The sequence below is a fragment of the Gopherus evgoodei genome, unplaced genomic scaffold (assembly GCF_007399415.2).
Source record: "Gopherus evgoodei ecotype Sinaloan lineage unplaced genomic scaffold, rGopEvg1_v1.p scaffold_57_arrow_ctg1, whole genome shotgun sequence".
Taxonomy (NCBI): domain Eukaryota; kingdom Metazoa; phylum Chordata; order Testudines; family Testudinidae; genus Gopherus; species Gopherus evgoodei.
Window position 1 is genome coordinate 918,365 of NW_022060078.1, and position 24,367 is coordinate 942,731.

The following is a 24,367-nucleotide window of genomic DNA, read 5'->3' on the forward strand; positions in this document are numbered from 1 at the left end:
AGTCTACACCATTATCTTCACCACTTGATACGTTTGTGAGGGGCTATTTGAAAAGTCATAATCCGCTGAACATCACTGTCCCAGCGAGACGAGTGCAGTAATGCTACACGTTGTAAGATGCTTCCTGAAACAGGCTGTAATTTTGCGTAATGCCCAGCCATCAGACACAGCCTCACCCCTCACGTCCACAAGAGCCGGCTTGTCGCCTGCACCCCAGAGAGGCCTCTACGTCCCCTCCCCCTGCTGGTGACACCAGTGAATACCTGAAGGACACTGAACTAAGAGGGAGGGGCTCCAGGCTGGATGGAGCCCCAACCTGTGACCTGCCCCCAGCGGGCGGGGAGACAAAACCACCTGCTTTTCACACTCACCGGAAGCGCGGCGTGGGGGTGTAGGGCGGGGGCTGCCAGGAGAGCCCCTTGGTCAGCAGCTTGGTGAGGGCCGAGGCAGTGGACCGGGCGGCCGGCGTGGGGGCGGTGGTGGTGCTGGCAGCGTGGTGGCTCCGTCTCTGGCGCACGGGGGAGCCCACGCACAGCTTCACCAGCAGCCCAAACAGCTCGGCCAGAGCACGGCCCAGCCGGGACGAGGCTGTGGGGGGCATGGGGCAGAAGTGAGCGGGCAGCCAACACTGGGCATTACCCAAGGCCCTGCAATCCCCTGGCATGGAGGATTTGCTATCCCTCCCCGCCAGTGCTGAGGAGAGAACCCAGGAGTCTGGCTCCCAACCTCCCTTCCCTACTCCCCTCCCAGAGCCAGAGAGAGAACCCAGGAGTCCTGGCTTCCAGCCCTGCTGCTCTAACTCCTAAACCCCACTCCCCTGTCCAAGCTGGAGAGAGAACCCAGGCATCCCAGTGCCATCTGTATCACTCACCCGACAGGAGGGGTTTGATCTGCTTGATCCTGGCCGCCATGGCTGGCGTGATCTTGGCCTTGCCCTTGGCGTCGGCAGTGCTGGGCTCGTCCGTCTCCATGGGGGCCAGCGTGTCTCCGTCCAGGCCGATCCCCTCCAGTAGACCCTGGGCCGGAGGCTCCACACTCCCCCCTGAGACTGCCTCCGCTTCACCTTCTGGCGAGGGAGGGAAAGAATTAGTGCCGGGTGGGGCTTGAGCTCTAGACTAACCAGCAGCCCCCTAAACCTTGCCCCAGCAGTTCATGCCAGGATCCCTGCTCTCCCCATGCCCCCACTCTAACCACTAGACCCCACTGCCCAGGAACCTGCATGTGGAGAGGCTGAGGCGAGCCCCCTGCCGGCACTCTGTCCCCGAGTCCGTACCTGCTTTCTTGGCTCCCTGGGGGGCGTTGGGTGCCGCCTTCTCCTCCTTAGGCACCAGCTTCTGCATGTCGGCCTGGCCGAACTCACAGCCTGTCGGCAAGCTGGGAATAGGGACAAGGGGGCGTCAGGCCTGTAGGCCCACCAGGCCTGCTGCCCCCTCCCTGTTCCCCAAACTGGTCCAGTACCCGCCCACCCCGCAATCTTACCTGGGAGCCGCCCAACCCGGCACCTGCCCACCCCCGATCCGACCCAGGGGCCCACCCAGCCCAGCACCTCCCCCAACAGCTGGATTAGACCTCCAGCCCCAGCTGGGACCCCGTTAGCCCCCACCCCTTAGTGTCTAGCCCGACAGCTGCAGTTGCCCCTTTGCTCCGAACGCTTTGGGGCGGCCATGGGCCAGAAGCAGCATCTGAGTGTGTTGGCATCTCATCCCCCCAGGCCCTACGGCCAGGGTGGAGCAGTGTGGGGGCGGCGCACCCCCCCCCGTACCTGTTGGGAGTGCAGAGGGACAGCAGGACAGTGCTCTCCCACACCAGGGAGCAGTACAGCTGACTCAGCTTGCTGAGAACGCTCAGGCCCAGGTGGGAGCCCCACTGGTTCACCGAGATGGCCCGGATCTCGCTCTGGAAGAGACAGAGCTCTGGTTGCAGACTCAGCCCACCGCCCGGCCCAGGTGGGCCCCACCACCCCCAGCCACCCACCTGCTGGCTCACCTGGCCCACCCGGCAGGTGTGGACGAACATCATGATGTAGGCGTGGGCGGCTGTCAGCGCGTGGAGCAGCGGCGTGGCCTGGGCCGAAAGGGTGGCGTCGGCTACGTTGCCCGCGCAGGCCAGCTCCCGCAGCAGCACGGAGCCGCCCGGCGCCTCAATGGGCCGGTGCAGGGGCTCTAGGGAAGAGAGGATCGAGTCGAGCTGCAGCAGCCCCTCCTGCAGCACCTTGGGCTCGTGGGAGAGCGTCTGGAACAGAGGGAGAGGGGTGAGTCCAGCCTGACACACAGTCCCCCCAGGGTCCCCCCCGTGTCGGGAGCTGGGCTCGTTCCTGCCCGAGGATGTGGCCGACTCCAGCTAGCTGGGGTGGGAGAAGCAAGGTGCCACGAGTCGCTGCCAGCTGCCCTCTGCCCCCCCTGAGGGCAAACTCTGATTCTGCTGAACCAGATGCACCATGGGAGCCGGGGTGCCCACGGCACCCTTGAAGCGTGGAGGGCTGTGGTCCCACGTCCATTCCTGTCCAACCCCCGCAGGGTGCTGGCCTCCACGTGGAATTCCCCTCAAGGGCTCAGCCTCGTTTCCGGTGGCATGGAGTTCCACAGGACCCCGTCCCTGCTGGAAAGGATCTGGGGTACCAAGTATTCAGAGCCCCGGGAGAGCAATTTCCGAAATGGGGGCCAGACCGATTCCCACCTGCTTCGTCTCCCCCGTCCCAGAGCCAACAGCCCAGGGCAGCCCCCGCTTACCAAGATGGATTTGCAGACGCCCGCCACAGCCTGGCAGGCGGCCGAAGTGGGGAAGTCAATGGGCAGGTTGGGCAGGCCCAGGATGGTGACCAGGGGCAGCAGCCCCTTCTGGCTGACGAACTCCTGACAGTGGTCGTCCGTGGTGTTATTGCTGAGGATGGACTCCACAAATTTCATCTGGGATGGAGGGGAAGAGGCGGTCAGCCTGGGGCATGGTCACCGTCCCCTCCCCCCCCTCCCGATCTCCCCACCCCGTCAGCCTGGGGCATGGTCACCGTCCCCCCCCGCCCGATCTCCCCGCCCCGTCAGCCTGGGGCATGGTCACCATCCCCCCCCTCCCAATCTCCCCGCCCCGTCAGCCTGGGGTGCAGTCCCCGCCCCCCCCCAATCTCCCCGCCCTGTCAGCCTGGGGTGCAGTCCCCACCCCCCCCACTCCGTCAGGCTAAGCCGAGAGGTGAATAGGAAGAGGAGGGGACCGAAGGGCACTGGAGATTTGAGGGCCCCCAAGGTGGGGAAAGGTCCCTTGCACAGATGGACAGGGGGTGGGGGGGGAGGATTAGCCTCGTGCACAGGAAACGTGATTTCGCACCCCCGTCCCAGCCGCTTCAGCCGCTCCCTGGAGTGTGGCATACATGCTGGCCCCATCACGAGACTTGCCATGCGGGTGGGAGGCCCTACAGGTTTGGGAGCCTGCCCCGGGTACTGTAACAGGCCAGTGGGGAGGGGGAGATCTCGCCCAGCGGGCAAAGCGATGCCCAGGGGGCCAGCCGGCGAGGGGCCCCACGTCCCCCCAACCCAACTCACCACGTTGAGGATATAGTCCATGAGGGGGATGGGGATTCGCTCCTCCGTTCCAACCACCCTGGAAGAGGAAGGAAAGTGCCCCAGTTAGCGCCTCGCCCAGCCTGGCGCTGAGGGGCAGCGGTGGGATCCAGAGTCCCCAGCACCCACGCGGTGTCTGGCTCCAACACGCCCCACCATAAGCGGCTGGGGCATTGCCATGCCTGAAATGTGGCAGGACCAGCTCTGCCCCCACCTCTCCCTGGGCAGGACAGTAGCTTCCAAGCTACTCTAAGGGGCTGGGATGGTCATAGCCTCCTCCCAGGGGAAGCCATCTTCCCCCACCGTGCCTCAGTTTCCCCCTCTACACCCTCCCCCAACCCATCATCATCATCAAGGTGGGACTAGCTTGGCCGTGCTCTGGGAGCAGAGCCATTGGGGCCTAATTCACCACGTTAGGTTACAGCGGGGGGGGGAGGTGGGGGAAGCTGGGCACCAGGACTCCTGGGTTCTACCCCCGGCTCTGGGAGGGGAGTGGGGTCTAGGGAATCAGACCATGGGTGGGGCTAGGAGCCAGGACTCCTGGGTTCTACCCCCAGCTCTGGGAGGGGAGTGGGATCTAGGGAATCAGACCATGGGTGGGGCTAGGAGCCAGGACTCCTGGGTTCCACCCCCAGCTCGGGGGGGGAGCTGGGCACCAGGACTCCTGGGTTCTACCCCCGGCTCTGGGAGGGGAGTGGGGTCTAGGGAATCAGACCATGGGTGGGGCTAGGAGCCAGGACTCCTGGGTTCTACCCCCAGCTCTGGGAGGGGAGTGGGGTCTAGGGAATCAGACCATGGGTGGGGCTAGGAGCCAGGACTCCTGGGTTCCACCCCCAGCTCGGGGGGGGAGCTGGGCACCAGGACTCCTGGGTTCTACCCCCGGCTCTGGGAGGGGAGTGGGGTCTAGGGAATCAGACCATGGGTGGGGCTAGGAGCCAGGACTCCTGGGTTCTACCCCCGGCTCTGGGAGGGGAGTGGGGTCTAGGGAATCAGACCATGGGTGGGGCTAGGAGCCAGGACTCCTGGGTTCCACCCCCAGCTCGGGGGGGAAGCTGGGCACCAGGACTCCTGGGTTCTACCCCCGGCTCTGGGAGGGGAGTGGGGTCTAGGGAATCAGACCAAGGGGGGGGAGCTGGGCACCAGGACTCCTGGGTTCTACCCCTGGCTCTGGGAGGGGAGTGGGGTCTAGGGAATCGGACCAAGGGGGGGGGGAGCTGGGCACCAGGACTCCTGGGTTCTACCCCTGGCTCTGGGAGGGGAGTGGGGTCTAGGGAATCGGACCAAGGGGGGGGAGCTGGGCACCAGGACTCCTGGGTTCTACCTCCGGCTCTGGGAGGGGAGTGGGGTCTAGGAAATCAGACGATGGGTGGGGCTAGGAGCCAGGACTCCTGGGTTCTACCCCCGGCTCTGGGAGGGGAGTGGGGTCTAGGGAATCAGACCATGGGTGGGGCTAGGAGCCAGGACTCCTGGGTTCTACCCCCAGCTCGGGGGGGGGAGCTGGGCACCAGGACTCCTGGGTTCTACCCCCGGCTCTGGGAGGGGAGTGGGGTCTAGGGAATCAGACCATGGGTGGGGCTAGGAGCCAGGACTCCTGGGTTCACCGCAAGTCGAGCTGCGAAGACCAGTTAACCCCTTCCCAACAGGTGCTCGGGAAAGACGCGGGACCGCTCCCTTGTGTCTAAGGGCGAAGCCTGGCGCCCCCTAGCCATGGGGGGCAGCACTCACTGCTGGCTGGGCTCCGCCTCGCTCTGCTGGGTGGCACTGAAGCTCTGCATGGCCTGCACCTCCTCCTCCTCCTCGTCTTCGCTGGAGGCCTCCTCGGCCGCGTGGCTGGACCGTGGTGGCGGGGCCGTGGCTGTGCCGTCGGCTTTCTGGATGGAGGGCTTCTGGCAGATGTACTTGGGGTCCCGGCCCAGGTTGCAGATCTCCTCCAGCAGCTGCGGTGGGCAGGAGACGGTGCAGTGAGCTGGGACGGCCAGGCCGAGTCCCGGGACCGCCGGGGAGGAGCCCAGCTGCTCAGTGCCCGATGCTGGGGGGATTCAGGCAGTGGGGAGGGACAGACGCCATGAGAGGCCCCGTTCCCATGGGCTGACGACCCCAGGGTGAAGTCGGACAGACAGAGAGACAGACAGACAAGGAGGTGGGGGAGACCCAGAGACAGATGGAATCCCAAGGGACTGACTGACCTGGGCGGCACGTACGGAAGCGCTTGGAGGGAGTAGCGGGGGGGGGGGGGAGAGAAAGGCCAGGAGGGGGCGTTTGGAGGGATGGTGGGGGGAGGAGCAAAGGGGCTTATGAGGATTTCAAGCCAGGTGACACTAGCCAAATGGCTCCTCATGGTGGCCAGAGCCCGGGGTGGGGCCGGAGGGGGCTGGTGGGGTCAGAGCCGTGTGCTAAGGACCCATGACAACCAGCGCTGCAGGATGGTAGTGCCACACCCCTCACCCCGCAGGCCGGGCGAGTCCAGGGCCTGGGGGACCCAGGTGGGGGCAGATCCGGCCGCCGGCCCTCTCCCCCCTACCTTGATGATGGCGGTGGTGGCGTCCGTCTTGAGTGTGGGCTGGTGCCTCATCAGCTCGTCCACGGCGCTGCCCAGGTTAGAGGCCGTGTCCCCTGTAGGGCAGAGCAGGCTCAGCACGCGACTAGAGCTGCCAGCCTCCCACATGGGCTGGGGCGCCCCCTTGGGGCAGTGCAGCCTGTCAGGTCTGGCCCCAGCTCGGGGGGGGAGCCAGGGCTCCTGGGTTCTCTCCCTGGCTCTGGGAGGGGAGTGGGGGCTGGCGGTTAGTGCAGGGGAGCTGGGAGCCAGGACTCCTGGGTTCTCTCCCCGGCTCTGGGAGGGGAGTGGGGCCTGGTGGTTAGTGCAGGGGAGCTGGGAGCCAGGACTCCTGGGTTCTCTCCCTGGCTCTGGGAGGGGAGTGGGGCTTAGTAGTTATGGGGGCTGGGAGCCAGGACTCCTGGGTTCTCTAGCTGTGAGATCTTGGGCAAGTCCCTTCCCCCAGAAAAGCATCTGACGCCCATTGTCAGGAGGCTGCCAGGCGTAGGAGCCTAGGGATGGCTGGTGAGCGCCCCCCTGTGGCCAATCTGCCCCCTGGCACTCACCCAGCGGGTCGGAGCTGCGCCGGCGCCGCATGGCGGGCAGGTAATCCGGCGACAGCAGCACCTTGAACAGCCGCTCGAAGGGCTGGCACTGCACGAAGGACTGGAGGCCGCGGGCATTCAGACACAGGGCGCTAAACACGTTGGGGAGAGAGCCCAGGACTTCCCGCGTGGCTGGGACCTGCCCGAGGGGGGGGAGAGCCGAGTCAGCCACGGGGGCGGGGGGTCAGCTCCCCCCTCCCCACGCCCTCCCAAGAGCCGAATCAGCCACGGGGGCAGGAAGTCAGCTGCCCCCTCCCACGCCCCCCCCCTCCAAGAACCACCAGAAGCCAGAACAGAGGGCCAGTGAGGGGGGACCAGAGAGTGACCCCACAGCAGGGACTTGTTCAGCACACGCCAGGCGGGTGGTTCAGTCCCCGGTCACGGGGGGCACCTGAGGCCTGCTCAGCCGGGAACCCAGCCCCAAGTGAAGGAGCTTCGATCCCAGCAGGGACCCACAGCCTGCTGGGAGAGGGGACGCGCGCCAGCGGATCCAGCCAGCCAGGCGCGGGCATGGGGACGGCGGGGCAGCCGGGCTCACGTCTTTGATGAGGAGGGCGTGTAGCATGACGTCTGTCAGCCCGTTGTCCTGCAGCGAGGAGAGCAGGGAGGGCTCCTGGAACACGAAGACCGTCACCACTTCGGTGGCTGCAAGACAGAGGAGAGAGCACGGGGGATGAGGGACGGCTGTCCCATTCCTCTCGGAGACGCCCCCTGGCTGGGACCCTCCGTCAGGGATCAGCTACCGCGCCCAGGAGAGCGCCCACTGAAAGGACTAACACCCACTCTCATGCTTCAGGGCTTCAGCCAGGGTCCTTCGGCGGTCAGGAAGGAATTTCCCTCCCCTCTCCTCATGGCCAATGGGGCTATTTATTCCTTTCCTCTGAAGCATCAGGGAGGGTGGAGACAGACCATCAGACAGCCTGGGCTGCTCCAGAATCCTCTTTTAGGGATCTGGTGGTCAGGGAGTTGGACACACTAGTGAGCTGGACCCAGCTCTCGCCCTGCGCCAGGCGCTGTACGTCAGGGCACCCCAGTTTCCGTTTGACTCCACACGCTACCCTAACTCGTGCAAGCAGCTGGCCGCCCGCTCAGTCCCACTACATCCGGTCAAGGGCTCGCCCCACATAAGGGCAGCCATTCTGGAGACGGTATGGCGATGCTGCGCTGGGGATACCGGCTAACAGAGCTCACTTCAGTGGGGTCGTTCCCTCGTTTCAACAGCTGGGGAACCTGAGCCCAAGGCACCAGCGGGCCAGCTAGCCGTCGCTGCCCGGTGCCAGCACCCAAAGGGAGCACCGAGAATGACCCCAGGTCTGGGAAGCCTCCCCTAGAGTCGCGCTGGTTTCCTTGAACCAGAGCCGCTGGCTGGAAGGGGAAGTTGGACACGAACGAGAATCTGGCGCCACTTGACCGGGGTCAGAATCGACCCTCCCCACCCGGACTGCAGAGCCGGCCCATAACTACACCCAGGCAGGGATGGGGATCAGGTCACCCTGCAGCTGCTTCGGTAGCTCCCGGTGTCGCTCGCGCTCAGGCAGGTTTTCCAACACGTGAATCCTTCTCACGGCTTGTCTCTGAACCCCTCCCCCCTTATCCTCGTCTACCTTGAACTGTGGGCACCAGAACCAGCTGCAGCAGGAATTCAGATCATCTCTGGGCTCCCCTGAGCGCGCCCCACCCCCGGATCACGCCAGCCCGCTAGCTCCGGCCCTGCGGCAGATTCGTGGATGCAGGGTGGCTTCGCCCTCCCCCTGAAGAGCAGCTGGAGGGGGGACTCGGGAAGGCATCGCCCTGGAGCAGGGCCCCCGTCACTTACCGAGCAGGAAGAGAGACGGGCCGTAGTACTCCGCGTTGCTGATGACGTGCTTCAGAGAGGTAGGCAAGGAGCCATCCATCACTGCAAGAGGAGAGGGGCCGTGAGAGACAGCAATGGGAAGGGGGGCTCCCCTTCATAACAGAGAGAAAGAAGGGGGGGCCTGGGGGCCAGGACTCCTGGGTTCTCTCCCTGGCTCTGGGAGGGGAGTGGGGGCTAGTGGTTAGAGCAGGGGGCTGGGTGCCAAGACTCCTGGGTTCTCTTGGCGGGGGAGGGAGCAGAGGAAGAGATAGGCAGGTCAGATCCTGCTCCCACCCACCCCTCGCCCGCCACAGGCGCCCCCTCACCGTGGCGAATGCCATCCGAGAAGGCGGGGTCCTGGATGGCTTTCTTTAGGAAGTTGAGCATGGATTTGAGCAGGGCGGCTCGCTGCGGGATACACTGCACACCTGCGGACAGGGGGAAAAGGTCAGCACCTGGGCCACTGCTCACTGCCCCCCGCCCGCGCCAGCCCAACCCACCGCTCCGGGGGGCGACAATGGCACTGGTCGTGCCACCGGTGCTGCAGCTGGGGGCAACGGCGCTTGGCATCCTCGCTTCCGCCACCACCACGGCTGCCGCTTCCAGCCGGGGCTCCGCTGAGGTCGAGGGGCCCGGGCTGCTCTCCATGGCCACGTCCGATACTGCAGGGGGACACGGAACGTTACACGCCGGGAACCACACCCCGGAATTCCCCGGCACCGTGCCGGTGCCCGATCCCTTCCAGCCCCATGGAGCTACCACCTCTCTGGGGCTGAGATCCCTGGGACTACGGGTTAGAGCAGGGGGGCTGGGAGCCAGGACTCCTGGGTTCTCTCCCCAGCTCTGGAAGGGCAGTGGGGACTGGTGGTTTAGAGCAGGGGTGGCGGGGCTGGGAGCCAGGACTCCTGGGTTCTCTCCCCAGCTCTGGGAGGGCAGTGGGGGCTGGTGGCTTAGAGCGGGGGTGGCGGGGCTGGGAGCCAGGACTCCTGGGTTCTCTCCCCAGCTCTGGGAGGGCAGTGGGGACTGGTGGCTTAGAGCGGGGGTGGCGGGGCTGGGAGTCAGGACTCCTGGGTTCTCTCCCCAGCTCTGGGAGGGCAGTGGGGGCTGGTGGGTTAGAGCGGGGGTGGCGGGGCTGGGAGCCAGGACTCCTGGGTTCTCTCCCCAGCTCTGGAAGGGCAGTGGGGACTGGTGGCTTAGAGCGAGGGTGGCGGGGCTGGGAGCCAGGACTCCTGGGTTCTCTCCCCAGCTCTGGGAGGGCAGTGGGGGCTGGTGGCTTAGAGCGGGGGTGGCGGGGCTGGGAGCCAGGACTCCTGGGTTCTCTCCCCAGCTCTGGGAGGGCAGTGGGGGCTGGTGGCTTAGAGCGGGGGTGGCGGGGCTGGGAGCCAGGACTCCTGGGTTCTCTCCCCAGCTCTGGGAGGGCAGTGGGGACTGGTGGGTTAGAGCGGGGGTGGCGGGGCTGGGAGCCAGGACTCCTGGGTTCTCTCCCCAGCTCTGGGAGGGCAGTGGGGGCTGGTGGCTTAGAGTGGGGGTGGCGGGGCTGGGAGCTATTGGATAGAGCAGGTAGGCTGGAAGCGAAGACCTCTGGGAAGCTCTTTCACTCCCAACCCCCTGGCCAGGAGATGAAGGAGACCTGCAGCTTGGCCAACCCCAGGCCAGCACCCATCTCCCTGGGGTTTCGGCCGCAGTGCTGACCCCGCCCACAGACAGGGCAGAACTGCTGGGTTATGGGGGTGAAATGCACAGCCCAGCCATGTTGCCAGTTACCTTCCATGTCCGTCTCCATCTCCTCCCCTTCCTGGAGGGGGGCGGTGGGCGGCCTCTGGATCTTTGGCTTTATGACGAAGGGGCACTCCCGGCGGCACAGGTCTACCTCGTGCTGGGGAGAGAGCACGGCATTAGTGGGGCCGGGCAGCGGGATCGGGGGGGGTGCAGGCAGCGGGGGGCTGGTTACCTCTAGCCGGTAGATGAAGATGGAGAGGCCGCTGTGGGACTGGAAGGCCGCCATGTCCAGGTTGGTGATGAGATCCACCACGCGGACCGCCCGGGTCACGAAGGTGATCTGGTCCTGTTCATCCCCCAGGAACTTGATCACCTGGCAGGGGGAGCAGCGAGATCTCTGGTTCCAGCGCAAGCCAAGGAGCGGGGCCACACATACCCCCCACCCCCGCAGGGCTTTGAAACCCGCCCTAGTTCGGCCTGCTCAGCCTGAGGGGACAGCCGAGACCACCACTGGTCCCAGCCGGCCTTGCAATCTGTGACCTGGGAACCCAGGACCCGTCCAGGGGTCTTCAGTTCCGGCTCCGGGACAAGGTCCAGGGAGGGCAGAAGCCCTTCGCAGCCCAGCCCCCCCAAGGGAGCCAGCCAGCTTTCTGCCCTTGGGCCACATGGGAGCTGGGGCCTCCTGGAGTGGACAGGTCCCATGTCCTGTCCCCCCAGCCAGCCCCATCAGAGCCGGCGCCCTCTAGAGGACAAAGGCCTCTCCCCACGTCACCTTCAGTAAGGCCTCCATCATGCCGCAGGAGACCAGCGCTTCCCCGCCCGCGTCGTAGCTGGCCAGGTGGTAGAGGAAGGAGAAGAGGGCCGTGGCAAACTGGTGAGGGTACGGCTCCATGGTCGGGTCTGCGAGGGACATCCTGGTCAGCCCTTCGCCCAGGTCTCCCCCAGCCCCGGACCCTGCTCCCAGCGCCACCAGACCCTGCTCCCCCACCCCTAGCCTGGCCCCGCCTGGCCCCAGCCCCACTCCCACCAGCCGCTCCCCACCCCCCCAACCTGGCCCTGCTTCGCCCGGCCCCAGCCTCAGCCCCACTCCCACCAGCCGCTCCCAACCCCTCACCAGCCTGGCCCTGCTTCTCCCAGCCCCAGCCGCTCCCCCCCACAGCCTGGCCCTGCTTCTCCCAGCCCCGGCCCCAGCTGCTTCCCCCCCCAGCCTGGCCCTGCTTCGCCCGGCCCCAGCCCCAGCCCCACTCCCACCAGCAGCTCCCCACGCCCCCCAGCCTGGCCCCGGCCCCAGCCCCACTCCCACCAGCCGCTCCCCACCCCCTCCCAGCCTGGCCCTGCTTCGCCCGGGCCCAGCCTCAGCCCCACTCCCACCAGCCGCTCCCCACCCCCCCCCCCAGCCTGGCCCTGCTTCGCCCGGGCCCAGCCTCAGCCCCACTCCCAGCAGCCGCTCCCCACCCCCCCCCAGCCTGGCCCTGCTTCGACCAGCCCCAGCCCCACCCGCCCCCAGCCTGGCCCTGCTTCGCCCGGCCCCAGCCCCAGCCTCAGCCCCACTCCCACCAGCCGCTCCCCAGCCTGGCCCTGCTTCGCCCGGCCCCAGCCCCAGCCCTACTCCCACCAGCCGCCCCCGCTCACCGATCATGGCCTGGATGCAGTTGCGCACCAGGACCGGCAGGAAGCCATGGTAGGAGGCAGTTCCCGTGCAGTCAATGATGCTGCTGAGTTTCGGGGTCCGCTCCAAGTGCACAATGGAGGTGAGGGTTCTCAAGGAGGCTGCCTTGATGTCCTGCATGGAGGTGACGAGGGGCGTGAGACGCCAAGCCCAGCCCTGGCTTCCCAGCGCCCCGGGGGGGAAACTGAGGCACAGCCGCTAAGGCTGCCCTACATCAGCGGTTGGCTGGGTTCCCCTCCCATGCGAGTGTGGCCGACAAGCACAGGCACCCCGAGAGCCCCGGTACCCCGACTCCATGGGGTTACCAGCCATCTCGCCCCCCCCGTGACACCCACCATGAGCTGTTTGTCAGTTATCTGCAGCACGTCCACCAGCTCCTCTATCAGCCCGTTGTACAGGATGCTGCTGGCTGACTCCTGCAGGGCGTTGGAGTACACTGCGGGCACAGAGGGCAGCGCGTCAGGCCGGGTGCCACAGCCACCGGGGGCCCAAGCCAGAGGCAGCTGCCTCAGCTCAAGCAGGGCCACTGGGCGGCAGCACCAGGCCACGCAGGCACCAGCCACCAGCGGGTGCTAGAGGTGCCAGGCTCTGCCCTGCAGGGCGGTCAGAGGCCCACTTACCTAGTATGGAAATGGCATGCAGCCGGGCCTGGACAGCCTGCAGCCGCTTTCTGTGGTTGGAGAAGCCATGCGCCAGGCGGATGTGTGTGAAGAGCAGCATCTGGAGTGGGGCAGGGGACAGAGAGTATTGGGGGGATTACAGTACAGCCCACAACTGTGCCCCACCCTTCCTGGCACTGCACAGCTCCCCCCCACCCCCAAGTAGCTTGTAATCAATAGATGAGGGTCAAGGGGGAAGCTGAGGCAGAGAGGCGCACAGGCTCTCTCCCAGAGTCAATTCAAGCTGAGGATAGAACCCAGGAGTCCTGGCTCCCGGCCCCCACCCATTAGACCCCACTCCCCTCCCAGAGCAGGGGACAGAACCAGCAGTCCTGCCCCCAAGGACCCCTCCTCTGACCCCAGGTTATGGCCCCAGGGCGAGGAGTCCCGGGCTCCCAGCCCCCCCAGCAATGCCCCGGCACTGACCTGCTTGTCCTTGGGGATGTTGTACATCTTGGTGAGGGATTCCATGATCTCGGAGGGACTTTCTGAAATCTGCAGGAGGAGACCAGAGGAGGCGCTCGGCACCGGGCAGCTAGACACCCATGTACCCCCCTTCCCACCCCCAGGCCCAAAGCCTCACCTTGTCCAGCTGTTCTATGTGGATGTAATGCAGCGTGTTGCTGGTTGTCTGCAAAGGAAGGGGGGGCGGCATTAAGAGGGTGGCGGGTGGGAACTGGGAGGGGAGCTGTCCACAGCTTTGGTCAGTCTCCCCATACAAAAGCTAGGAAATGGAACCCAGAAGTCCTGACTTCCAACCTTCCCCACACCCACCCCTCCTGGCACCAGGGATAGAGCCCAGGAGTCCTGGCTCCCAGCCCCCTACTCTAACCACTAGCCCCCACTCCCCTCCCAGAGCTGGGGAGAGAACCCAGGAGTCCTGGCTCCCAGTCCCACCTCTCGCTGGGGGGCATGGCAGGCCATGAGCTGCTGAGTGGGGAAGGCGCCCCGGTGCTGTGGGCACGGCTAAGGAAACCTGCCCTTCCCGGATGAGTGCTGACAGCTCAGGGGCGCTAAGGACAGAGCTTGTGAGCCAGAGCCCCCCCCGGAACTGGCCTCATTCCAGGGTCTTTCAAGCTACGATTCCACCCCTGCCCCCTCCGAGCCCCACGCTGGGGTCTCCCCCCTAGGGGCTCAGCCCTCCCCGGCCAGACACTCACCCTTTTATCCACTTTGACCTCGGTGCCCAGATCTGCATAGAACTCAAAGTGCAGCGTGGTGGCACTGGGTGGGTATTTCTACATAGAGAGCACAGCACGGGGGGGGTCAGAGGACTGCAGGGGCCAGCCTGCCCCTTCCCAGACCGGGGAGAGCCCCACCCCCCACCTAGCGCCAGCAGCTACCCCGCTCTTCTTGCCTCTCAGAGTTCCCCCTCAAGAGGGAAACTGAGGCACACAGGCCAAGCTGGGACTAGAAGCCAGGAGTCCGGAGCGCCAGCCTCGTGTGCCAGCTGCCCTGGCAGGGCACCATGTGCTGCTGTTTCAGGGAGGGGAGACAGAGTAGCTACCATTACAAGGAACCCCCTCCCAGAGCCAGGAGAGAACCTAGGAGTCCAGGCCCCCAGCCCACCTTCCAACTCACTAGACCGCCCCTCCCCTCCCTGTGCCAGGAATAGAACCCAGGAGTCCTGGCTCCCAGCCCCCTGCTCTAACCCACTAGACCCCATCGCCCTCCCAGAGCCAGGAGAGAACCCAGGCATCCATGAGAGAACAAGTGATGTGAGGCAGCACTGGGGATCCCCCAGGAACTCCATTCATGAGGGCTCGGGGTGTGGAATCTGTCACGACCCTGGGCCAGACGCTCAGGCGCCTGGAAGCCATAGCTCAGGGCGTGCCAGGGACAGCTAGCGGAAGAGAAGGAAGCCAGGGGTGGGAACTCACCACCATGTGCAAGTCTCTACAACAGCTGGCCAGTCCAAAGCCGTTTTCCTTGCCGCCCCAGCTCTGCAGGAAGAGAGGAGAGGCGGGTTAGTGACATCCAGAGCCCCCCCAGCCCCGCCCCACCCCCCATGGCGCGTGGGGCGCTCACCTCTGCCAGGTGCTGCAGCCGGGACAGCAGGGGCGCCCGCTTGTCCGAGCCCAGGCGTGTGATGTAGTTGGAGCGTTTGCTGAAGACGTAGAGCAGGTTCAGCACGGCCAGCACCACCTGCATGTCCGAGGAGGCCAGCAACGTGGTCAGGTGCTGTGGGACGGCGGGAGAGGTTAGATGCTGCACGGTGCTCAGAGCCGGGGGACCCCAGCCTGAGCCAAGGAGAGAACCCCAGAGTCCTGGCTTCCAGTGCCCCCCCAGCTCTAATCACTAGTCTCCACTCCCCTTCCTGAGCCAGGAGAGAATCCAGGAGTCCTGGCTCCCGGCCCCACTCTACTCACTAGCTCCCACTCCCCTTCCCAAGCCAGGAAGAGAACATCAAGGAGTCCTGGCTCCCAGCCCCACTCTACCCACTAGCTCCCACTCCCCTTCCCAAGCCAGGAAGAGAACATCAAGGAGTTTGGCTCCCAGCCCCCCCGCCCCACCCTACCCACTAGCCCCCACTCCCCTTCGAGCCAGGGAGAGAACCCAGCAGTCCTGGCTCCCCGCCCCACTCTACCCACTAGCTCCCACTCCCCTTCCCAAGCCAGGAAGAGAACATCAAGGAGTTTGGCTCCCAGCCCCCCCGCCCCACCCTACCCACTAGCCCCCACTCCCTTCCCAGAGCCAGGAGAGAACCCAGCAGTCCTGGCTCCCAGCCCCCCCGCCCCACCCTACCCACTAGCCCCCACTCCCCTTCGAGCCAGGGAGAGAACCCAGGTGTCCTGGCTCCCAGCCCCCACTCCCCTCCCATGAAAGCCAGGGGCCCTGCCTCCCCACCTCGATGGAGCTGTAGAGATGCCGGGAGAAGCTGTACTCTATGAGCAGGGCAGTGAAGTTGAGCACGGCCAGCAGCAGGGCCTTGAGCTGCTCCCGCTCTGGCCGGTCGCACACCAGCATCCACAGCATGTTCTCCACCGTCTGCCCGGCGTCGGCCAGGATGCCATCAAAGCGGTCCAGGAGATCCACCCAGTGGTACAGCTCGCACTGGAGGGGGGAGCGGAGATAGGGGTGAGGGGAGCAGCCAGCGAACCCAGGAGTCCTGGCTCCCCCTGTCCCTACATGGCTCTCCCCCACCCCACAGCCCCAGGCCAGTACCGAGATGGGAGGCTCTTACCGCTATGACCTTAGGAGTGTGATATAATCTCTCATTGCAGGGTGACAGGGCCAGAAAGAGCTAACTGCCCCCCAGACTGACCCAGTCTGGTTAGGAAGGTCTGGAACTGAACTGAGCTGGGAAATGCAGCCGGCGTTGCTGGGGGCAGAAGGGGACGTTTGCTCAGGTCCTGCCATGTGAGCAAACAAGTCTGGTCTATCGCTGGGGCTTCGATTCAGGGATCAGAAAAGGCGCATTAACATTTAGGAAGATACTTGAGGGAAATGGTATTATTGGCTCTGTCTCTTTGCAGGTCGTGGTAACCTGTATCTGACCCGTTTGATAGATAAATCACCCTGGGCTAATTGCCAGCATGGCTGGGAGATGGCAAGCGAAGCCCGTTGTTTTCTGAGGCCAAAAGGCTGCAGGAAATGTATAAAAACCCTGGGCCACGATCCGGCTTCACCTCAGATCCGCTCTGCGTTCCAAGAGGCGGAAACCTTAAGCCACAAGGATCGAGCTCCCCAGGCACTGATGGAGTCGCCCTGAATACGGACGTTGGACTGTAACCTACGGACTTTCTAAAAGGACTTTTGGCAACTACAAACTCATCTTGGCTTGTACCTGAAGCTCAGGAATTGAATTCGAGTGTCTGCAGGTCGAGCTTTGAACCAGCTCTCGCTCCCTCTCTTTTCTTTACTAAATTTTAGCTTCGTTAATAAGAACTGGCTGTAGTGGGTATTGTGGGTAAGATCGAAGTTACAGTTGGACCTGGGTGTGTGGCTGATCCTTTGGGGTTGGAAGAACCTTTTCTTTTATATGAAGAGAGAAGATTTTCAGGAATCATCCTCTGATCTGACGTGTGTCTGGGCACAGGCCTGAGGCTGGGCACTGGAAGGGAACTGCGGGGTCTGGACTCCTCAGTAACCAGGGAGGTACCAGAGAAGCTGTTCTGGGCTGGCTGGTAAATCTCAGTATCGGAAGATCCACCAGCGTCTGGGGTCTGTTTGCCTCCATCTGTTTGCAGTTCACCCTGATTGAGTGACCTCAGCTGGCTCCCCCGGGCACCATCGTACAACCGTACACTACAACTTACACTGGCCACCCAATAGTCACGGGCACAGTTGGTGGCCCCCACTCTCCAGCTGACATCACAGCCAGCACCCCCTAGAGGGGAAGGCCCAAGCTCCATTCCCCACCCACTGAGCCAGCCAGTCCCCAGAGCTGGTGCTCCCTGGCGGGGCCATGGTACCTTCTCCTCTCCTCAGTTCTCACAGACCCCTAGCTGGACATCCCCGGAAGCAGTGAGTGACCGATTCCTGCCAACACCCCAACAATGCCTGGGGCTGGCCCAGGAGCCGAGTGCCCAGTCAGTCAGAGGCAGCCCCAGCCGAGCGCCCCGACACCCACCTTCCCAATGTTCCATGTCTTGATCTGTTGCAGTTCCAGCAGCAGCTGCTCATCATTGCAGACTTTGAGCTTGTCAATCAAGGCCCTGCAGTCGGCAGGCTGGGGAGAGAAGTGGGGAGAGGCAGGTCAGGGGTACCAGGCTGCTTCGGGCCTGGGGCGATGATCCTGCTGGATTCCCCCAGGGCTGATTTCCAACATGCTGGGAGAACCCAGTGGGTCTGCGGGGCATCAGAGATGGACCCAGCCCTCTGGCATCAAAGGAGAGCACCCTCTCTTCACAAAGCAGGGCCCTCAGAACACCTCCTATAGGGAGCAACACTTTTCACACCAGGTTGGGTCTAGTGGTTAGAGCAGGGGGGGCTGGGAGCCAGGACTCCTGGGTTCTCTCCCTGGCTCTGGGAGGAGAGTGGGGGTTAGTGGTCAGAGCAGGGGGGCGGGGCTGGGAGCCAGGACTCCTGGGTTCTCTCCCCAGCTCTGGATTCAGTTTGATCCCAATAAAAATGGCAGCCCAAGCGTGGCCGAGCAATTCCTAGGCCAGAGTATTTACATCCTGTTGTGAAGGGCAGATCCCGCCCGCAGTGGTAATATCTCCCAGTCAGCGTGACAGCCTGGCTGGCCAGTAACCCAGCCCCGACCCCTGTGTTTAATGGGGGCATTTCCCCAGGAGCCTTCCAGCCCCCAGTCACGCCAGGAAGCCCGGGGGTTCCAACCCCCAGCGATACTCACAGCCTCCGTGGGGGTTTTCTTGAGTTTAGTTCGGTCCACTTTCATTTTTTATTCTTTTTCACGTTCTGATCCTGGAAGAGAATAGGGGAGAATGGGCAGTGAACCCGGGGGGGCGGGGGGGGGAGGAGAAGCAGGCAGGGAGCCTCGCAGCCGGCAGAGGGGTTTGTCCATTCTGCACTGCCATTGGAGCCAGGCACCTGTGTCCTGGCTCTAGGCCCCACCATGCCAGGTCTGGACAGACAGTGCACCCAGACGGGCCCTCCGCCCCCGCAGAGGCAATCTAAGGAGACTGGCCACAGGTCTGTGGCAGAGCTGGGGACAGAACCCAGGAGTCCTGGCTCCCAGCTCAACCCTCACTAACTACTACATTCCCCCTCACCCAATCAAGATTGGGGGACCCCATGTGCCCACACTGCAGCCACCCTGACCTGAGACCAGGGTCCCCCTAAATCACGCCAGACTCCAGGTGTGCTACCCCCTTCCCAGATCAGGGGGTCTTCCCACTGCACCGGGGGCCACTCAGTTCCCCCCCCCAAACAAAATGAGTCCCCTCCATTGTGCCAGCCCAGCTCCAGCCCGCAGCCCATCCCACTGAACATGGAAGGGTGACCCCCAAGCTACCCAAGGTAGGGTGACAGTACCACGTATGGGCAGAGCCAAAGCTGACTCCGCTCCCAGCCAGCCCACACATCTGTCCAATAGCCTGGAGTTCTGGGAATGCCCCCCTCCCCCTCCGATCCATTCTCTGCTTTCAGCCCTCCCCTGCACCTGGGCAGGGGGGTGGGTCTCTGCTCCAGCAGCAGTGGATCTGAGCCCCTGGGGGTCTGAACCCCACAGAAAGGAATCAGCTTCTGACCCTCGATTCAGGCTCCAGCCCCGACCGTGACTGGGCTGGCCCAGAAGAGAGATGTGGGGCGAGCCCAATGGTCCCCCGCCAGCCGGCAATTCTTGAGATCCAGGTCTGACCCACGGGCACCCAAATGGCTCCCTCGCTCTAGGCTGCAGTTGGCCAGCTGTTCAAGGAGCACAGGCTTCGGGACAGGCACTGGCTAGGCAGCACGGGGAGGGAGGGACCCTGATCTCAACTGAGGCCCCTTGATTGGGGGAACAGGGGCAACACCTGGGCTCCATATGCCTCACAACGGCCCAGCAAGCAAGCAGCATGGCTGGATTGGAACCCACCCCAGGCAGATCAATGGCAAAAAACAACAAAAAAAACCCTCCACTCCAAGCACAATCTCCCCCTGCACGAGATGCCTTCTGGTTCAGAGCGAGGCAGGCAGCTTCCTGGCCCCCAGGGCAGACCATGGGGGACAGATCGGGGGCCTGAACAGCCACAGTGCCTCCTTTCAGGAGCGGCGTGGCAGCCTCCCCCAGCCTGCAATGCTTTATTCGGCACCAGTGCGACCACGGCTGGACTGAGGAGCCCAGTTCAGTCAAAGAGGGGTCGGCGAAAGCCACGATTAAGGGATTAGCAAACCGGCTTTCGAGCGATACTCCAGGACCACCAGCTCTTCAGCTCCCCAGTGAGAAGGTGTTGTGGGGGGACTTGATTCCAGTCGAGGGTCTAGGCGTGGGGAACCAACATTTGAGAACAGGTTCTTTGATGCCGCAGAGAAAGGTCAGACCAGCCGAGCCCCATTGTGCTGGGAACACCCGGACCTAGAGAGCTCACGGTCGGAGCCGAGAGGGAGACCCTGGGCCCCATGCCGAAGCCTGAGCCCAAACTAGGCAATTCTTCGGCCCGTGGCTGGCTGCTGACCCCGCCCTTGCAATCTGCTCTGTAGGGTCAGGCTGCCCCGCAAACAAAGCCGGGGCCGCAGTCAGGCCTGAACTACAGCTCCCAGAAGGCAGTGGGCTGGCCTTGGCCTCGGCTGATGACATCACAGCTCCGGCTCTGGAACAATGAATGTGCAAAAACCCCGCAGGAGAGTGGGTGGGAGCGGTCTGGGGGGCAGGGAGGGGAGGGCGCGCTCAGGGCTGCTGGGGCAGCCTCGGCCCCGAAATCCAGCGTGCACACTCAAATCCACAGCACCTGCACAAGAGGGACCCTGAGCTGCGGCCGGGTCTCTGCCTTTCCCGGCGCCGGCAAAGGCCCCCCAGACACACTTGAGGCAGCCCCCCCAGTTCGTTCAGAGCCTGTGGACTAGGAGCAGCCCTGCCTGCTTTCTCTCCGTCTCTCTCCACGGCATGAAGGGCTCGCGGGGATCTCATCTGGCACATCCAGGGAACTGCCCCCAACAGGTCCCAGTCCCATGGCCCTCACTCGCTACAGGACCCAGGAGTCCTGGTTCTGCAGCACTTCCAAGATGACTGAATAAACTGGACGACACATTCAAAAAATGAAAGCGAGACTGGAGGAGCACAGCAAGTGCCGCTTTCTGTAAGCAAGTCAGCGAAGAGCCTGGCTCTAGTTTACGCAGGAATTAACTCAGGGAAGTCCTATGGCTGGCGTAAACAGGAGGCCGGACACCTTCACAGGCTGCCAGGACAAGTGTTTGAAAGGCAGGTCTTGGGAGGAGCAGCAGGCAAGGTCCACACATGGCCACGCGTCACAGCAGGGCTGGGCCAGGAGGGAGGTTTATTAGCCCACCTGCCAGGGGTACACAAAGGAGGCCACCTTCCTGGAGGCCGGGGAAACGTACTGGTTGGAGACGCTCTTTACCGAGGCCAGTCTCAGAGCTCTGACCTTCTGAAGGCCAGCCAGCATTCCTCCCCACCCCAAGGAAGTCATTAATTATAGCCTGACAGAGCGTAGGACCGGGAGGCAGGTCCTCACGGCTCATGCAGTCCTGTGCCTCAGTTTACCCTTTCTAAAACAGCCACATGCTCTATAAACATGAGCTCCAACTGCCTGCAATGCACAGGAGGGCAGACTAGACAGAACTAAGGGTCCCTTTTAGGTCCAAAACTCTTCACATCCCTTTGGGGGGTGGTTAGATTAAGTTCCTCCGGCCAGGATCTGCTCAGCTCCCTGCACAGCTGATGTCTCGAGACACCATGGTCAGCCAAACTGACTGATCACAGAGGAGCCTTCCGGCCACATAAGCTCGGAATCCGGAACTGGAACAACGGGACCTTCCCCCCTCTGATAGAAGGGACGCACACGGCATAGACAGGCCAGCCAAACCCAGGAGTCTGGTTCCCGGTACCAGACGCCAGCCAGAGGAACTGCTGACTCCTGCACCCCTGGTCAGATGGTTAGGGGAGACAGGCCTGGCTCGTGGAGCCTGCCCCACAGCAGATCGAGTTCTAGCGGCCAATGAGCTCTCCTGCCACGCAACAGGCACCAGCCAGCAGGATCCTGGCCTACAGAGCCCAGGACCCGGGACCAGGGAGGTAGGTGGCCAGTGGAAGAAACATATGGACACAATGAGCCAGTCCTGACCTGATTAGGTTCTAGCCCAGGCAGCCCACGTGACAGTGGATTTTGCTCCCCCAAAGGGCAGGCGGGTGCCATGTGCTGGGACCTCTGGGCCACGATAAGAGCCGTAGTTGGATTCCCAGGCTGGGGGGAGTTTGTACGAATGTCACTGGTAAGAAAAGCTGACTTGGAGGGTGGGGTGGGGGTGTATCTCAGGCCCAATCTGCTCAGACAGCCCCAAAAGTGGACCGCTCACCCTATCCCGGGTCCGGATGAGGGGCACCAAATTTCAAGGCAATCCGAGTAACGGTGCAGATTTGTCACTTGTTTTAACACCCTCCCCTTTGATTCAGCGCAGGCCGGTGGCTGGGACCAGCTTTTTCACGTTGCTTTTCTGTCTCTTTCTGTGGCCTAGACTGTGACCTCCTCAGGGCAGAGACTTTCGGACTGGGTACCTGTCTAGCACCCCGCGAAGCCAGGTTTCCACAGGCCGCCCAGCCAAGCCGCGGGGCTAAGAACTTTGTCCCTGGGCTGGAGCTGCTGCCATCTCCGTCAGCCTGGCTGGGCAACAGTGCTCAGCACCAGGCTCCCGCTGAAAGCTCCTGCCCCTCTTCCGACGGCAACGGACTCGGGCTCCAAGCCTGGGAGGCAGATCGTTGCTAAGTCTGGCCACTTCTCCCAGCACCGCGTCCTACGTTCTGGCTAGACCCTTGGGAGAGGAGCTCTCGCAAGTGTTCGCTCAAGTCAACGCAGCCTTCAGCACAGAAACGCCGCGCCTCCCCCCCCGGGCCGGCCCGGAAAAGCTGACAAAGCACTTCCTGCTGGATGACCCACTTGGCCAGAGAAACCAGCCTTCGATGGGAACCAAAGCCCGGTGGTGGGCTGGGGCCCGCTGTACACACCCCGCTTGGCGAGGCCTGGGATCCTACCCCGCCAGTCCTCTGCTCTAGATGTCTTGGGAGGGCTGCAGGCCAGTGGGCCCCCTTCGCTCCAGGCTGGCTGCCTTAACGTGCCAAAACAACCAGAGCCTGAATGCTGGCCGGTCCCAGAGCCTGCTGCTCCTGTCTGCTCCAGCCGCAGGCCCCGAGGCTGTGGGGGGCAGACTGCAGCAGCACCTCTCCTCACACTAACTGGTTTTAAAAGCCACCCAGCTACACTTCTGCACAGCTCCCAGCTGCTCAGATGCCAGGCTTCCTCCAGGTGGGCACAGCCCACAGACACCCACCCTTTCCTACCCCTCCAGGAGCCATGCTCCAGCCTGAAACTGAAAGCAAAACTCACTCAGCATCCCAAGCATCCCCAGCTGAAGAGCCTGCGCCGGTAGCTCCGAGTGACAGAGCACGGCCGACACTCACCAGACCGCCCCACAGCAAGAGACCTACGCAGCCGCTTCCCCCAGTCAAACGTGTTGAGATCAGAGCAATCAGGAAATCAATCCCCTCCTGCTCCCCACCCCCAGCAACACTGGACACCCTAGAAGGGCCCAGGGCGTCCTCCACAGACTTCCTCCCAGGGGATCTGCACCGACACCTTGCAACCCACAGCTGCTTAGTCACAGGCATGACTCCACGAGGAGTTTTCGTTTCGGTTCTGGAACGAGAGCCCTCAGCCCCCGCCCAATAAAGAGCTGCCCGCTCATGCGGCAACACCAAAAATATAGGGCAAAGCCTGGAGCGTGCCAGGGCTTCCAGCCCCCTCTTTTGCATTCTGCCTGCTGTGACTCACGGCTCCGCGGTGCTGTAGCTAAGCTGGCGCTAGACAAACCCCATGTGCTGGGGGGTGGGGAGCTGCTGGGGCTCTGAACTTCAGAGCCCTCTCCACCCAAAACTCCCCCGGCAAAGGGGCAGTAAGGAACAGCACCTGGAGGACGGAACGAAAGGGGCGGCCTAGGTTTGACCCACGGCTTTTAGATACTTCCATGCCCACCCCCTACGCGATGTCTCAGTCTGTAGGTCACTGATCCCCACAGCCTCCCTGTGAAGAAAGGCAGTGCCAGTAGCAGCGCTGCCTCAGTTTCCCAACCTAAGAGACTTGCCCCCGTCTCAATTCCCAAGCCAGCACCCTAAGTGCCAGAGAGTCCTGCGAAGGGCTGAGGGGCGCGTGGCATTCACCCCATCTGAGCCCCCGGAGGCCCCTCAATTCATTGCCAGTGGAACTAGAGCAGAGCTCTTTGAACACCATCCCGGCCGGAGTTTGCCAGCGTGGGCGAACCCAGCGTGACCCTCAGCAAGCTGCGCCAGCGGTTAATTCGCCTCCCTGTTAAAAACACGCATCTTATTTCTCCTCTCAACGAGTCAGGCTTCAGCAGCTGGATGGAGCGAGAGTCGCCCCTTAGCTTCTTTGTGAGATTAACCAGAGAGCGACACGAGGAGTCCCCCCTGCGGCACCTGAGAAACTAACAAATACCTGGGCATAAGCACAAATCCGACCTCAAGAATTATAACGTTTACAAACCAGCAGGAGGCCACGTCGATCTCCCTGGACACTCAACAACAGACCTAAAAAGGCCATTCTTCAACCCAAACCTTCAGAAACAGCCTCCAACAACTGGAATTCATCTGCAAACTGGACACCATCAAACTGGGCCTGAATAAAGCCTGGGCGTGGTTGGGTCACTGCAAAAAGTAATTCCCTCTCCCCCGGTGATACTCACACCTTCTCGTCAACCGTTGGAAGTGGGCCACCTTGATTACACTGGCCTCATCAGCACTGCAAAAGTGATTTCCACCCTTTCTTGTCAATTGTTGAGAGCAGCCCACTTCCACCTTAACTGACTTGGCTGGTTAGCACTGACCCCTACTCCGTACAGCAGCTCCCATCTTTTCACGGGTTGTGAGTTTATACCTCCCTACTGTATGTTCCACTCCAGGCAGCTGAGGAAGTGGGTTTCAGCCCACGAAAGCTTAGGCCCAAATACATTTGCTCGTCTCCAAGGTGCCACAAGGACCCCTCGCTTTTGTGCACACAGACTGACACGGCTGCCCCTCTGAAAACTGTCACAAAGTCAGAGACATGCAGGGAGCTCAAAGGCAGGTTTTCCAACCCTCCCTCTCCAGCTGACCAACGTCTGCCTTGAATTGTGGGCACCAGAACGGGACACAATATTCCAGCCACAGTCGCACCAGTGTCAGATC

At 63.2% G+C, this 24,367-nt stretch overlaps 1 protein-coding gene across 8 annotated transcripts in view; it reads right to left on the reverse strand.

Annotated features, from left to right (window-relative positions):
- The window catches only part of HUWE1 (HECT, UBA and WWE domain containing E3 ubiquitin protein ligase 1), a 56,993-nt gene extending 39,047 nt beyond the window's left edge, over positions 1–17,946 (reverse strand). For 7 of the 8 annotated variants that reach the window (XM_030547348.1, XM_030547347.1, XM_030547349.1 and 4 more), the window contains exons 1-28: positions 17,870–17,946; positions 17,144–17,242; positions 15,418–15,624; positions 14,599–14,751; positions 14,451–14,513; positions 13,731–13,808; positions 13,154–13,201; positions 12,997–13,065; positions 12,532–12,631; positions 12,247–12,347; positions 11,875–12,025; positions 11,015–11,142; positions 10,475–10,615; positions 10,288–10,399; positions 9,024–9,185; positions 8,850–8,951; positions 8,506–8,586; positions 7,228–7,334; positions 6,651–6,828; positions 6,073–6,164; positions 5,277–5,488; positions 3,534–3,591; positions 2,730–2,906; positions 1,987–2,232; positions 1,763–1,896; positions 1,274–1,374; positions 872–1,066; positions 372–588 (exon numbers count right to left, since the gene is read on the reverse strand). In XM_030547348.1, coding sequence (XP_030403208.1) covers positions 372–588; positions 872–1,066; positions 1,274–1,374; positions 1,763–1,896; positions 1,987–2,232; positions 2,730–2,906; positions 3,534–3,591; positions 5,277–5,488; positions 6,073–6,164; positions 6,651–6,828; positions 7,228–7,334; positions 8,506–8,586; positions 8,850–8,951; positions 9,024–9,185; positions 10,288–10,399; positions 10,475–10,615; positions 11,015–11,142; positions 11,875–12,025; positions 12,247–12,347; positions 12,532–12,631; positions 12,997–13,065; positions 13,154–13,201; positions 13,731–13,808; positions 14,451–14,513; positions 14,599–14,751; positions 15,418–15,624; positions 17,144–17,242; positions 17,870–17,914 — 3,557 coding nt within the window. In that variant the 5' untranslated portion in view covers positions 17,915–17,946. The remainder of the gene's footprint in view (positions 1–371; positions 589–871; positions 1,067–1,273; positions 1,375–1,762; positions 1,897–1,986; positions 2,233–2,729; positions 2,907–3,533; positions 3,592–5,276; positions 5,489–6,072; positions 6,165–6,650; positions 6,829–7,227; positions 7,335–8,505; positions 8,587–8,849; positions 8,952–9,023; positions 9,186–10,287; positions 10,400–10,474; positions 10,616–11,014; positions 11,143–11,874; positions 12,026–12,246; positions 12,348–12,531; positions 12,632–12,996; positions 13,066–13,153; positions 13,202–13,730; positions 13,809–14,450; positions 14,514–14,598; positions 14,752–15,417; positions 15,625–17,143; positions 17,243–17,869) is intronic. The other variant, XM_030547352.1, reaches the window with a different exon arrangement.
- Between the last annotated feature and the right edge of the window lie 6,421 nt (positions 17,947–24,367).